Raw genomic sequence first — 14,688 nt, forward strand, 5'->3', positions numbered from 1 at the left:
CTTATTTTCCAGATCACACCGCTGAACTTGACCCAGTGGCTGATGGTGCTGAAAATCTCCTTGCCTGTGATTCTAATGGATGAGACACTCAAGTTTGTGGCCCGCAACTACCTGGAACCTGGTAAAGAGTGTGTGCAGCCTGCCACCAAATCCTGCTCGTTCTCGGCATGCACCGATGGGATTTCCTGGCCGTTTGTGCTGCTCATAATGCCCCTGGTGATCTGGGTCTATAGCACAGACACTAACTTTAGTGATATGTTCTGGTCTTGACTGACAGTTTTACATAAAGAAGATGTTTAACTTAATCAATTAATTTTTTTATTGTTTAAAGCAACTGTCTATTTCTGCTGAATTTTCACATGAACATACTGGCTGGTGAAGGAGATTTCATACTCTAGATTTTGTTTTGCTTTTTCTGACTCCAGTGGGGCAAGATTTTCCTTTTTTATACACATAATTAAAGTGTCCATTGACATGTACAGAGAACTAACACTATTTTATGCAAATATTTTTTTGTAGATGAAAAAGCATGTACAGTGTTCTGTTTAATACTCATCCTTGTATAAAAAAAATAGTTGAGCCAGCAGACATTGTCAGCAAATTAATTGGCAGCAGATTTTAGGAAATGAATGTGTGTGTTTTTTCTAAAACTAAATAGCATGTATTGTGTCTTCTGCATGATCATCTGGATTTAATCTGAGATCACAGTCTAATTTTTATTCATAAGCCAATTTTTCTGCACTGAGCAGAGTACTGCTACCTCAGTCAGTATTTTTTGGTTTGCCACTCCCCTCACCCCCTGTGGCCCCCATTCACTTCCACCCCCACCCCCCACACTCCCAGCCCCGCTCGGCTGCTTCTCCTGTAGGGTTTTGATGGTTCTGTTTACATCAGTCTTAACAAGAGGTATGCCTGTTCTCGCTTGTGCAGAAAACATTGTTCCAGATACAATCGACTGGGTTCATGTCCCCCCACGTAGTTTTTAAGGTTATTTATTTAAATGTCTAATGTATTTTATTGTAACAGACATTGTTTTGCCAACATTGCCTATTTCAGTGGCACTTCACAATCTAGTTTAAAAGGAAAATAAAACATTTTAAATGGACAGAAAAATAACTGTCTTGTTTTTAACTTTTAAGTGGCTTAGCTTGAACTATCTAACAGCCGTGTCCAATTTTCTCTTAAGTTCTTAGCTCAGAACTTTAGCTTTACTGTGCTCTAGGGGAAGAAAGATCCTGTTCTGCTGCATAGGTAGTTGTAGGAGTTCATGTATACGTACCAGTTGTCATCTGTGATACTTTTTATGCAAGTTTCTGCTGGCCTGTTGTAGCCTGGTGTAGAGAACATAAGGGCGCGTGCGTGCGTGTGTGCGTGTGTTTTTGTAAAATCTGTAAATAGCACATGACCAAATGAACATATTGTATAGAACTATTTTTATTTGAATGTGGCACTAACCAACACCATGTTACTATGATAAATGTTTGCGCATGTTCGAGATCAGTCTTACCAACAGTGTGTAAGCCATTAACTGTCCTAACTATGGTGTTTTCCTCCAATGCCTTCCAACATCATCAACTAACGTGAGTATTCCCTGGAATCCAGATGCTTTAGCCTAAAGGTGACTGCCACCGAGTGAGCTAGCTGTGTGACATGAAAAAGCCCCTTGTGTCATGCACTGCTGTGCTCTGTGACAGTCTCTGAGTGCAGCAAGTGTACGATGCGTGGTACCTGTGCACACGGGGGCTGGGTTAGCTGACGCGAGGTGTGACATCTGTAGGCTCCATGCACTGCCTTGGTCAGTGGCACAGCCGGATGTCAGGGAGAGCCTGGGGAGAGAGAAGCTCGTTTTGCTTTGGTCCAACTTACAGGCTGAGAGAATGCTGCCTTTGCTAATGCCAAGATGAGGACTCTCAAAAACTTGTGGTTCTTTGGTCTTTACTAGCTGCAAGGATTCATCCAAGAACCTTGCTACCTGGTTCATTAAAAAGCAAAAATCTAGTGAAAGCAAATAGTTGAACCAGTCAGTTCGTGTATCCAATAGGTTGGTCTCAAGTAGGCCACCTCTTTTCACCTTCTGGGTCCTATCCTTTGCAGCTGGGACTTGTCTTCTCTCTCTCCAGGGTACGTTAAAGCAGAGTTATTTAGGGCATGGCTCTGCTAGCAGCCAGCCTTGTCCGTGAGCCAGGGCGAAGGAGGCCTAAGCAGGAGCTCCCTCCCCATGAGGCCCTGAGTGTTCCTATGAAGGCTCTGGAGGCCCAGATTTGGGACCAGCCAAAAGATGTGATGTAAAGGCTTCCAGTTTGGGGGAGAGTTGGTGGGAATCATCAAGCGGGGCAGGGTACTGCCAACTTGCAAGGTCCGAGTGTAAGGGGACAGAAGTCCCATCCTAACTGCATGAGGTCTCTGAGAAAGGGAGGTTGGTCGGTTTGGCAGAGCGTGTAACAGGGAAGAGGATGGGTTTTGCCAGTTTCGGCATCATGAGGCCTAAAAAGGACCAAATGCAAGGAGTGTGCCTTGGCTGCAAACCAGAACAGGATGTCTGAGCTTGTTGGGTGGTGTGCTATTCAATGGAAACCAAACTTACCCAATAGTCAGCTTTTCCTGACTTGGTTCCTCGAAGTAGTAGCCTTTACAAAAGAAGTTAAATATTGTTTGCTGCTGTCGGAGAAATGCACAGCTCCAGATCAGCCTGGGCAGGCTGTTGCCTTGTGGTTTCTCAGCTTCAGGCCCATCCAGCCTGGAGGCAGTTTCAGCACCCGCTTCCCTCAGCCCAGGCAGCTAGGAGCATCCCCTTGTGCCCTCTGCTTCAGGCTTTGCCACATCAGCGCCTCCTCAGCAGTTGTACTGTTGTGGACGCATCCAGGGCCTCGGGCCTCCCACAGTGAGGGGCAGGTGCCCAGACCAGACCCATCCTCACCCAGCACCTGCAGGAAATTCCGAGGCGGCCTCTGCTTTTGCCGCCATCAGTACCGGTGTCCTTTTCAGACCTACCAGAACTTGTTCGTGTTCTCACCGATGGGCAGGTAGGCCTTGCACGGCTTCTTGGTTAGGCCTTTGCCTAAAAGATGGCGACATCACACATCCTCCAGGTGCTCATCTGCACAGTGCAGGTGATACTTTCTATAGAGAGCTGCGTGAGCTCACAGACAAGCAGGGCGAGTGCCAGCCTCCCCGCAAGCAGCTGCTATCACATCACCCTCAGGGGCCTCAGCTCCCTGAATGCCCTTTAGGCGGCAGACCTTCTGGAATATGAGACCACAGGCATTAGCTCGGGGTCTGTAAAGCGGCTCCCCACTGCCTAGAGCCAGAGGGGTCTGCAGCGCCCATGGGCTAAGTCGGCCAAATCAGCTATTGCCTTTTTAACATAACCACCAATTTTGTCAAAGCCACCACCGCTCAGCCAGCCACAGGAATGGGGTGGGGAGGAAGGGGAGGTAGAGGCTTCGCACTCAGCCGCACTGCTCGCCTGTGTGTCACCCTCCTTACCGTCCACAGTGCTAACCGAGAACTCTTTCCCCTCTTGCCCATTGCCCTTCCGTGTCTGAAGCAAGAATGTGTCTGCCTGGTGGGGTTCTTCCATGAGCCAGGGTGGCCTTTGCTCTGTAGCCAGGTGACATGAAGGGTTTGTACCAAGCCAGTGCTTCTGGCTGCTGCCTGATGTAGGCAGCACCTCAGGGACAGTTAATCAGAAATGCTGGTCTTGAAATCTTAAAAAAATCAAACTGAACATTCCTTTTCACCATTCCTTGTCACTATTAATCTTAAATGGTTATTCTAACATTTCCTCCCCATATTTCATAAAGCTGATTTCCTCTCTCTTTCCTTTTCAGCAATACTGGAGTAACCGCTTCCTAAACCATTTTGCAGAAATATAAGGGTGTTCGGTTGCGTGCATGTGCGTTTTTAGCAACACATCTACCAGCCCTCTGCATGATTGATGTTGGGGGAAAAAGAAAAGTAGAAAAAAGTCCCCAACTCATTGTGTGTTATGTGGAGGAAACGTGTATTACCAACGGGTTTAGCTTTTAAATCAAAATAATAATTACAAATGTACAATTTAGCTTAATGAATCAGAAAGCCTCTCCAGCGAACTTTGGTTTCTTTGCTGCAAGAAGACTGAGGTTTTGAAACCTTATCTAAGAACTTAGAAGCCATCAGCCAAGTCTCCATATTTCTCTGTGCAAAATGTCATAGCTTATATAAATGTACAATATTCAATTGTAATGCATGCCTTCAGTTGTAAGTAGCTAGATTTCTCTATGGTGTCATTTAAACATGCTACTTTTTACTTGGCTCTGTACAGTTTGCTTATTTATAAATTTATTGAAAACACTGCAGGTGTTGAAAGGTTAAAACGTAGGCCTCCAGTTCATAACTTGTTATTTTTTTTGAGTGTGCAAACGGCTATTTTGCACTGTATTAAATGTAACTTATTTAATGAAATCAGAAGCAGTAGACAGATGTTGGTGCAATACGGATATTGTGATGCATTTATCTTAATAAAATGCTAAACGTCAATTTATCACAACGCATGTTTGACTTTAGACTGTAAATAGAGATCAGTTGTTTATTTCTGTGCTGGTATAGCAACAAGCATTGCACAGACATGGTTTCAGGTAAATAAATCTATTCTACGATAAGTTCACAGTGTGGTGCTGAGTGTTCTCATGCAGGAGGGGTGGGTGATATGCACTGAGGGCCTCCAGTCTTGCACCCTGAAGAGTTTTGGCTTCCACTGGGGGAAGGTCTTAGACTTGACTTTCTGGGTAGGAGAGCCAAGTGGTAGGAGGTCTGCTTGTATGACACGAGATCTGCAAAATGGTCTCCCTTCAAGTATGGGGAAAGCCGAATGTGAATGTCTTATTGTTGGGGTTTTCAAAGATAGTTGTCAGCAGCTTGGAGGATGTACCAATGGAGAGATGCTTCTAATACTGTTCAGATGGCAAATGTAAAATCCTACACTTCTGTGAACAGATCAACAGACGCTAGCGTTCACCCATTTGATGGTTACTTAGTGCTCCTCTACCAGGCACAGGGTTGGGGTGGGGTGTTTCTCTAATTTCCTAATTTCCCTAAGATGAGTTGTTGTTTTTTAAAGTGTTTTTTTGATAGAGAGCAAGCCGGGGAAGGGCAGAGAAAGGGAGAGAGAGAATGCCAAGCAGCCTCCGCACCAATGCCGCCGAGCCTGATACAGTGCCCGAACCACAAACCACGGATCATGACGAGCCAAAACCAAGAGTCAGATGCTTAACCACCCAGGTGCCCCCCCCGCCACCCCCGCAGAGGATTCTTATGTTGTGAAAAACAAAACAAAAACAGGCAAGGATAGATACTATAAACCTGGAAACATTTGATAAAATTTTTCATTTTTTACTTAACAGTATCCATAATTGCTGGAAAATAAACCACAAGTACTGACACGACCAGAATTATACTCACCATCTGCTATTGCTAACTAAGCACTGTCTGGACGGTCACTGTAATCCGGCAAGAGAAGGGACAATGCCTAGGAGTGAACAGAAAGCCCTGAGAGTCTTACTAGATCAATGATAGTATCTTGTTCATAGGAAAGTTTAATAACTCAGGGGGAATGAACATCTTGAGATAGATGATACATAATTCATGGGTTAGTGATAAATACTAGCACACATTTTAGTCAAACAGACTGATTCTAACAAACATGAAGGAAGAAAAAGAATAGCAAGGATGTGCACCAAACCCCTCAAACATTAAAGCTCCAGCCTTTGAATGCTCAATTTGGAAAGGTGGCATTTCAGCTTAGTAGGTTAAGGTTGGGTTATTCACTATGTCACTGGTCATCTTGAAAAACACACAGCTGTATCCCTTGTACTCAGTTGCAAATGGATCAAAAGATCTGAAAAATGAAACTATGCCCCCAAAAGAAAAATAGCTAAATGACATAAGAAGAAAACCTGAATGGCTTATAAATATGAGAAGATGTTCAGCCCCAATGGCGAAATCACAAGGAGCTAGCATTTCATGCCTGGCAGCTGACAAGGCGGCCGTCTTTACCCTGCAGAACAAATACCCCACAGTGAACTTAGGGATGTCCTCACCATCCAGCCCAGCAGGCCCACTCCCATGCCTACCTCAGAGAATCCCTCCCGTGTGCTGCAAGAGCCACACCAGCATGTTTGTAAAAGCACTGGAGACAACCTCAGTGACCAACAGGAAAACCAAGAAGTGCCTCTGAGACATGTTCACATCACTCAGCAGCAATGAAAATGAGTAAACTGGAACAGCAGATAGCGACAGAAATCTCCCTGCACAGTGGAAACCAAGTGTAGTGTATACAAAGTTCAAAATACGCACTTAGGTGCTACGTATGTGGGTGTACGGTATGCCTGTTTGCATGTCTGGGGTTTTTGAAGAAAACCACACAACGTACTCGGAGAGAACATGGAAGATGAGAAGGCTTTCCATGCATGACAATCCCAGGAGAAAAGGGAGAAACGGACCATGTATAAAGGTAAACATGTGGACCAAGATACACCTCTCTAGAGTTAGGAAAACAGATTTGCTGTGCCTACGACAAAGAGCAAATTCCCTTCACATGACTGGCAAAATTCAAAGGTTGACAGCTACTGGTCTCTCCCTTGCAGCTGGTATCAGGAAACCGTATTTGTGCATACGATGAGCATGTAAACTGGCTCAGTCTTTGGAGGAGGGCAACTTGACGAATGAGATTTTTAAACATCCATACCCTTGGATCAAGTACTCGCTTCAGTGAAATCCTGCCACGTGTTCACAGAAACAATGTAATCCTGCTGCAGGATTGTGTAGCAAGAAATTGGAAATAGCCTGGATGGCCATCAATAGGCAAAATGTTCAATAAGAACATTAGTACCATGGAATATTATGCAGCCTTCAAAAAACACGAGGTAGATCTGTGTGAATGAGCAAGCAAAGATGTCCAACAGATGTCTGCCAGTGAAACATGAAAGTACAGAACAGCTTGTATAATACTCTGTCATTCATTTTTTTAAAAAACAGGAGGAAGTTAACAGGTTCCAGTCATAATGGTTACTGAGAATAACTGCTAGTGATACAGATGGCGGATGGTGGGAACCAGTTTTCTCATGTTGGTTACAGATAAGCCAGGGGAGAGGGCTAGAATGATTCATGTGGTAATGAATTACACTTGGAGACACCAGTATAAGATCCTGTTTCACTTGATATTGATATAGATGATCCTATATAGAAATACTTCTAGTTATGTGTATATAAGCACATGTACCTCACACCATCAACTGAGAGGGCCGGGAAGCAAGGACACTGCAGCAGCAATGAGCATACTTAGCTTCAGTTTTCTGATATCATTTCTCCAATGAAAGGAATCAGGAATCAAATCTGCTTAGAAAAAAGATGGGAGTCTAGGGCCAGGGCAGAAAATGTACAACACACACCTGGAGAACACTGTAGTGTCAGGAAGTGCAGATGGGCTTAAAAAACAACAACACGTCAATGATCAAAGACGAGGTTGTGTCAAAGGGACAGAGGAACTAACTGAAAACGTTCTGCATGGCCAAAGCTAAAACAATTGCAGCAACAAAATAAAGTAGGACTAGATTATCATCCAAAGTATAAAATAAATATCCATCAGTCTCTAGAGACATAAGCAGGAGAGACTAGAAATCTCCCATGCAGAAGAAATCCAAGTAGCTTCTGCAGAGAACTCTGCCCTTAGGGAGGCGAACCATAACTCCAGTTCCTTAAGTGTGAGCTATGCACAGTGACCGCGTTCCCCGGAGTACATACAAGTGTGGACGAGGGAGAAGTTAACCCACAGTGGAGAAACCTAACAGACACTACCTCAGCCAAGTGATGTCATTCGAGAGCATGTGCTCTGGATGTGAAGTGAGGAGAATGGCATTTTACCTGTGGTCTTCCCCCCCACCCCACCCCCCAAAAAAACACATAACCTCAGTCTAATCAAAGAGAAAACACCTGACAGATCCCAAAGACAGACTGCAAAATACCTGACCTGTACTCCTTAAAATTGCTGAGATCATCAAAAACAAGGAAAATCTGAGAAACTATCATAGCCAAGAGGAGCCTAAGGACACAGGACAACTGAATAATACAGGATCCTGGATGAGATCCTGGAACAGAAAGAGGCAAAAACTAAAATCTGAATGAACTATGGATCTCAGTTAATAGTAACGTATAAATACTGGTTCATAATATGTAAGTACTGTGACAAATATCATGTAAAATGTTAGTAACAGGGGAAACTGGGTCTGGGTCATATAAGAACCCTCCGTACCATGTGCTCAATTTTTCCATATGTCTATAAATATTCTAAAATAAATAGTTTATTTTAAAAAGCTGAGATAAATATTTTTTTACTCTTTATAGGAGCATCAAAGAACTGCAAGAGAGTACAGAACTTCCGGGCCAAAATCTAAGCAGCAGCAAGGATAATCAGAATATCCAAGGTCTCTTTTCCCCTTGTGGCATCTACCTCTCCAAATAAGCTAAGCTGTGAAAACGAGCAGGGGTTTTGAGAGCTCGCAGAGTAGAAAAGGCAAAGTCAAAATCCAGGGCCCAGCAAAAGTGAGAAGTCTCATAGGACATTAAGCTGTGGCCCCAAAGGGCTAACACCTTAGGATAAAGGCAAACCAGATAATAAACCTGCCTTCCTTCCCCAAAACAAAGGGCTGCAGGCCCTGCCGTGGTACCAAGCAGAACCAGAAAAATACCCACCCCTAGAAGGGGGTGTAAACACTGGCTATGGAGGATCTGCAGCCTCAAGGCATGAATTTAAAGTCACAGGCAGTATCCCTGAGCCCCAGGCAGAAATAAGTGTAAATCCTCCCTAGAGGAATATGCACCTTGGTTTTATGTCTTGGAAGATCTACGCAACTATTTTACCAAGTGGCCTATAGTAAAAGCTCACCAAATACACAACAAGGTACCATGAGGGAGAAGCAGCAGGGAGAAACCCACACTAGAGACCGACCCAGACTTCACATATTAGAAATATTAGATATCAAAAAACACCCCCTGGTTTATTTTGTTTCAAAAGAATAAACCTACTCGAAAATCTGCAGGAGACAGGAAATTCTAAAGAAATGAACATACAGCAGATATGAAAATCAAATGGAATCCTAGAAATGAGAAGTACAATCACAGAAATTAAAAACTGCATGGATGGGTGTGGCATCAGAGTAGACACAGCAAAATAACAAATGAAGAGGAAGACAGATAAGAAGTTAACCAGGGGCACCTGGGTGTCTCAGTCTGCTAAACAACCAACTCTCGATTTCAGCCCAGGTCATCATCTCATGGTTTGTGAGTTTGAGCCTCAAATCAGGCTCTGCGTGACTGCATGCAGCCCACTTGGGATTCTCTTTCTCCCTCCCTCTCTCTCTGCCCCTCCCTAACTCACGCACACATGCAAGCCCTGTCTCTCCCTCTCTCTCTCTCTCTCCTCAAAATAAATGAATAAACTTAAAAAAGAAATTTTAATTAAAAAAAATGATTAACCAGAATGCAGCAGAGAAAAAGAAAAAAAGATAGAAAATATAGAAGAAAGATTAAAATACCTGGAAGATAGACTGAAAAGCTGACAAAGTCAAACATACATTTCATCATAGTTTCAAATGACAAAAGTATGAGAAGGGTATTATTTGAAGAGATAATGACTGAGAATTTTCTAGAGCCGATAAAAGACAGCAGTCTACAGATGCAAGAATGCCAACAAATCCCAAACAGGATAAATAAAAAGAAATCCTGCCCCAGACATGGTATATTGAACTGCACAAAATCTAAGACAAAGAGAAAATCTTAAAAGCAGCAGAGTAAAAAAAGAGACATTACCTTTACCTTCACAGGAGGGAGTGACACCGCTGACTTCACAGTATCAGTAGAGGCCAGGAAACTGTGGAAGGACAGCTTCACAGGATGAAAGAAATTACTGGCAACCCCTAGATTCTAAACCTGGAAAAAAAAACATACACTATTTAAAGAATCAAGGTAAAATAAAGAGCTTTTCAGACAAACAAGAACTGTGCTTCACCCACAGACTCTCACACTAAGGGAATTTCTAGATGGGGGCAGAGGTAATTGCTCTAAGTGGCCTGCGGCCTCTGTGACGCAGGACCCACGGAGAAGATACTGGCCAGCTTCAGATGCAGATACACCCGTAAGTATGTTGCTATTCCTCGGGTGAGCAGAAGACAGAGAGAGGCAACACTAACAAATCAACAGAAGGAGAAAATGAAAGAATAGGACAATAGGAGCTGACAGGAAATCCCAAATATAATTCATAACTCTCTACGAATATCCTAGATGTGTTATTTCTGTCACAGCTATTGCTGAAAGAGGGATTTCAGCCTGACCCAGATGTTCCTGTTTTGAAAAACAATCTGTGCCTCTAACGTGATTCCCTGAAGCACCGAAGAGACACAAACCCATCCAGAACTCTGCTAGGAACATTGGGGAAGCTAAATTGGTCGCTTTTCCACCAAAATTAGCAGAAATTATAAAACACATTTTTTAATTTCAGAAACTACTCAAAATTACTTCATTTAGGACTAAAAATATACAAAATTTAACGTTTATTACCTCTTTGGTATTTATAAATCATGACCTGTTAAGAAAGTTTTTTTCCATTGAAAATTGTTTACTTTTTAAATAAACTCTGCTGATGAACTAGCCAACTACAAAAAGGGGGGTGATATACACACAAGCTTTGGCAACTTAAGATTATTTCTAGAAAAATACACAAAAAACTATTGACTGTGGTCACTTCTACAAGAGGAAACTGGGAGAAGAAAGGCAGGCTGGGTTAATTTTACCATATGCTTTCTTGAGAATTGTGAATCTAACTTAAAAAATATATTAGAACATCTGATACTAACAATTTTATGGAAAGACAAAGCTAAAAATAGCCAAAACACAACTAAAAATAACGTCAGCGGTTCTTGTTCTTCCAAATACCAATCTCTATAAAGTTATAGTAATTAAGATAGTGCAGTGTAGGTGTGGGGATACAAAAATGACTAATGGTACAGAAGGGAGGGCACAGAGACAGGTGTGCTCCTCCAGGAACACCTGATTTGTAAAACAGCTGACATCATAGGTTGGTGAGAAAAAGTAATTTTGCAGTAATGGATGGTTATGCATGTTTAAACATAAATGAAAAAAATCAATAAAAATGGATCCCTACCTTACACCATACAAATGGGAGAATAGATTTTTGACCCTGAGATAAGGATTTCTTAAGAATTAGAAAACACAACTATAAAGAAAAAGATTGATATTTAACTACATTAAAATTAAGGCCCTCTGTTAATCTGGGACACCTGGGTGGCTCAGTTGGTTGAGCGTCTGGCTCTTGGTTTTGGCTCAGGTCATGATCTCATGGTTTGTGGGTTCAAGCCCTGAGTCAGGCTTTGCACTGACAGCATGGGGCCTGCTTGAGATTCTCTCTCCCTCTCTCTCTGCCCCCCCCCACCTCATTCTCTCTCTCTCAAAATGAAGAAATTTATTTAAAAAAAAAAAAAAGATCCTCTGTTAATCCAAAGATACTATAAAAAGAAGGAAAAGGAAAGCCATAAACTGGAAGAAGGTATTTGCCACTCCTATTCTGAGTTATAACTAGAATACATAAAGAACTTCTGTTGAGTAAAAAGAAAACTCAATAGAAAAGTGGGGGGGTGGGTGGAATTTCATGGAAGAGGAAACACAAGTAGTTTGTAAATATATGAAATGGTCAAATTTGTCATAAAACAGAAAACTGTAAATTAAAATGACTTGTATCATCTCACACCTACTCTATTGGAAAAAAATTGAGGATTGGTAATACCAACTTCTGGTGAGAAAGTGGGACAAAGGACTGTGGTTATACCTGTAAATTTATTTCTTGGGATAACAGTGCGACAGTAACTGGTAAAACTGAACATGCACATACTCTGTATCCACCAATTCCACCTCTGGCTTTAGGCCTACAGAAATGTGCACTTCTGTGCACTAAAAGACACATCCAAGAGTAAAATAGCAGCACTGTTTGAAACAAAAAATGAGGAACTGAAATGTCCATCAATGGAAGAATAAGATGGGAGTGTTACAACCATACATTACATATTAGAACATATTATTTATATTGTCTTATGTAGCAATGAAATTATATATCACACAGCAACAAAAACTGAATGAGATATCCTACAAAATGCCTGACAGTCCTCAAAATCGTCAAGGTCATCAAAAACAAGGAAAGTCTCAGAAACTCTCACAGCCCGAGAGCCTATGGACACATGGCAACTAAATGAAACATGCTATCCTGGATGGGATCCTGGAACAGAAAAAGGGCATCAGGTAAAAATTAAGAAAATTTGGGGCGCCTGGGTGGCGCAGTCGGTTAAGCGTCCGACTTCAGCCAGGTCACGATCTCGCGGTCCGTGAGTTCGAGCCCCGCGTCGGGCTCTGGGCTGATGGCTCGGAGCCTGGAGCCTGTTTCCGATGCTGTGTCTCCCTCTCTCTCTGCCCCTCCCCCGTTCATGCTCTGTCTCTCTCTGTCCCAAAAATAAAATTAAAAACGTTGAAAAAAAATTTTTTTTTAAAAATTAAGAAAATTTGAATAAATTATGGACTTTTATTAACAATAATGTACCAATCCTGGTTCATTAATTATAACCAATGTACCATACCAACATAAGGAGACAATGCACAAGGTATATGGAAACTCTATGTACTAACCAGTCAATTTTTCTGTAAATCCAAAACTTTTCTAAAAACAATGTCTATTAATTATACATTAATGAGTTATAGCAGCATTAACATGAATCAATTTTTAAAATAATGTCAAGCAGGGCGCTGGGTGGCTCAGTTGGTTGAGCGTCCTACTCTTGGTTTCAGCTCAGGTCATGAGCTCACATCAGGCTCCAGGTCAGGCTCTGAGCTGACAGCTCAGTGCCCACTTGGGATCTCTCTCTCTCTCTCTGCCCCTCCCCTGCTCATGAGTGCACATTCATGCTCTCTCAAAATAAACAAACATGAAAAAAAAAAGTTAAGCAAAAGATACCATGGAAAAAGAGACAGGACTCTATTTACATTAAGTTCAAGAATAAACAAATTTGTTTAGGATAAAAACATGGTAAAACACCTAAGAGTATTATTGTACAGGTGAGAACAATTAGTTCATCACTTGCAGGGTCAGAAAATAAAGGAAGTGTAAAAACAAAATTGAGAATGGTGGTTACCTCTGGCAAGGGGAGCAGGTGGAGGACAGAAGGAGGGAGGGAAAGGGCTGTGATCAGGTCTGAGCATGCAGGGGGCTTCTGGGATTGTAAAGCGCTCAATTTCTTGTCCTGGGTAGAGTGTACGTGTGTATTTTATCTGTCGTTTTTTAAACACTACATGTTTTCATATACTTCTGTATGTATGCTATACTTCACAAATACACATTTTTATTTATTTTTTAACATTTATTTATTTTTGAGACAGAGAGAGAGAGAGCATGAACAGGGGAGGGTCAGAGAAAGAGGGAGACACAGAATCTGAAACAGGCTCCAGGCTCTGAGCTGTCAGCACAGAGCCCGACGCGGGGCTCGAACCCACGGACCGCGAGATCATGACCTGAGCCGAAGTCGGATGCTTAACCGACTAAGCCACCCAGGCACCCCACAAATACACATTTTTATTAAAAAATAAAATAAAATAATTACCTTTCTGGTCCCCTGGGCAGGCTCTGGGCCCTGACACACACACCAGGCTGCTCTCCTGGACCTCCTTAGGGGGTCTGTCTCCAAATGGCCCTGATTCAAGGTGGCTCCCCTTGGATTCCCCTAAAGGTGAATGCATTACTGGCTTGAGTATATGCCCACTGTTCTGGAGAAAGCTCCAGATTGGAAGCAGGGGAGGTCATCTCTGTCCCTTCCCATCACATAGCACCAGGCTCAGCAAAGCAGCAGCACAGGAGTGGCAAGTGGCCTGGGCCTGCGAGGATGTTGGGTATCAGCTTGTTTCAGCTCCATAAGGATGAGGCTTCAGTCTGGGCGCCACCCAGTCTAGAGGGCACAGGCCTCTCTCAGGACAGATATCTGCTTGATGCCACTCCATTCAATTCCTGGACAAAGTCCCCAGTGCCTCAGGGGACTGACATGGGAGACAGCTGGTGGTGGGACAAGCAGGCTGAGGTCATGGATGGAAGATGATCCCGCAGAACTAAATCTGTCACTGAGAGGGGCTCAGGGCAAATCTGTTAATTTAGCACCAAAAGAGGTCCAACCTGCAGGCCAGAGGGCAAGGCCCGTGTCCACAAGGACACTGATCCCCAGTTTAGCTCTTGGAGGCTGTTGCCCTCCCAGATGCTCCACCCAGGCCTTCAGTGCTGACATCCCTGCCACAAAGCCCCTCACACCCAACAACAGGGAGACAGAATCAGACACCCTGAGTTCTCTTCCAAAGGAACATGGAGGCACAGAGAGGCTAAGAGGGCTACCCATAGCCACACTGCTAGTGACAGATCATGGACCTGAGGCTCCCACCTAGTGATGTAGAGGCCCTCCCTCCAAGAGGCTCAGCCCTCCACTGGGGAGAGTGGGAATCCTTCAATGGGGCACTGAAGGAAGGATGGGGACTCAGGACACAAGTAGCCAGCAAATACCCCCTCCCACACACACAATAAACCTCATCAGAGTCTTCTTCAGCCCTAAAGCAAGC

The 14,688-nt window shown here is 43.2% G+C and overlaps 1 protein-coding gene and 1 long non-coding RNA gene across 3 annotated transcripts in view; one reads left to right on the forward strand and one right to left on the reverse strand.

Annotated features, from left to right (window-relative positions):
• ATP2A2 (ATPase sarcoplasmic/endoplasmic reticulum Ca2+ transporting 2) overlaps positions 1-4,640 on the forward strand; it is a 59,666-nt gene extending 55,026 nt beyond the window's left edge. Inside the window, exons 20-21 of one of the 2 annotated variants that reach the window (XM_086681652.1) lie at positions 1-1,580; positions 3,831-4,640. In XM_086681652.1, the coding sequence (XP_086537778.1) occupies positions 1-270 (270 nt within the window). In that variant the 3' untranslated portion in view covers positions 271-1,580; positions 3,831-4,640. The remainder of the gene's footprint in view (positions 1,581-3,830) is intronic. The other variant, XM_025933310.2, reaches the window with a different exon arrangement.
• LOC147575289 (uncharacterized) lies at positions 1,417-3,836 on the reverse strand. The gene is made up of 2 exons (XR_015242221.1): positions 2,585-3,836; positions 1,417-1,826 (listed from the first exon to the last, which is right to left on the reverse strand). It is a non-coding gene; the product is annotated as an uncharacterized LOC147575289 (long non-coding RNA).
• Positions 4,641-14,688: the final 10,048 nt, after the last annotated feature.

This window comes from Puma concolor, chromosome D3 (genome assembly GCF_028749965.1).
Source record: "Puma concolor isolate L17-30 chromosome D3, mPumCon1.1.hap2, whole genome shotgun sequence".
Classification (NCBI taxonomy): domain Eukaryota; kingdom Metazoa; phylum Chordata; class Mammalia; order Carnivora; family Felidae; genus Puma; species Puma concolor.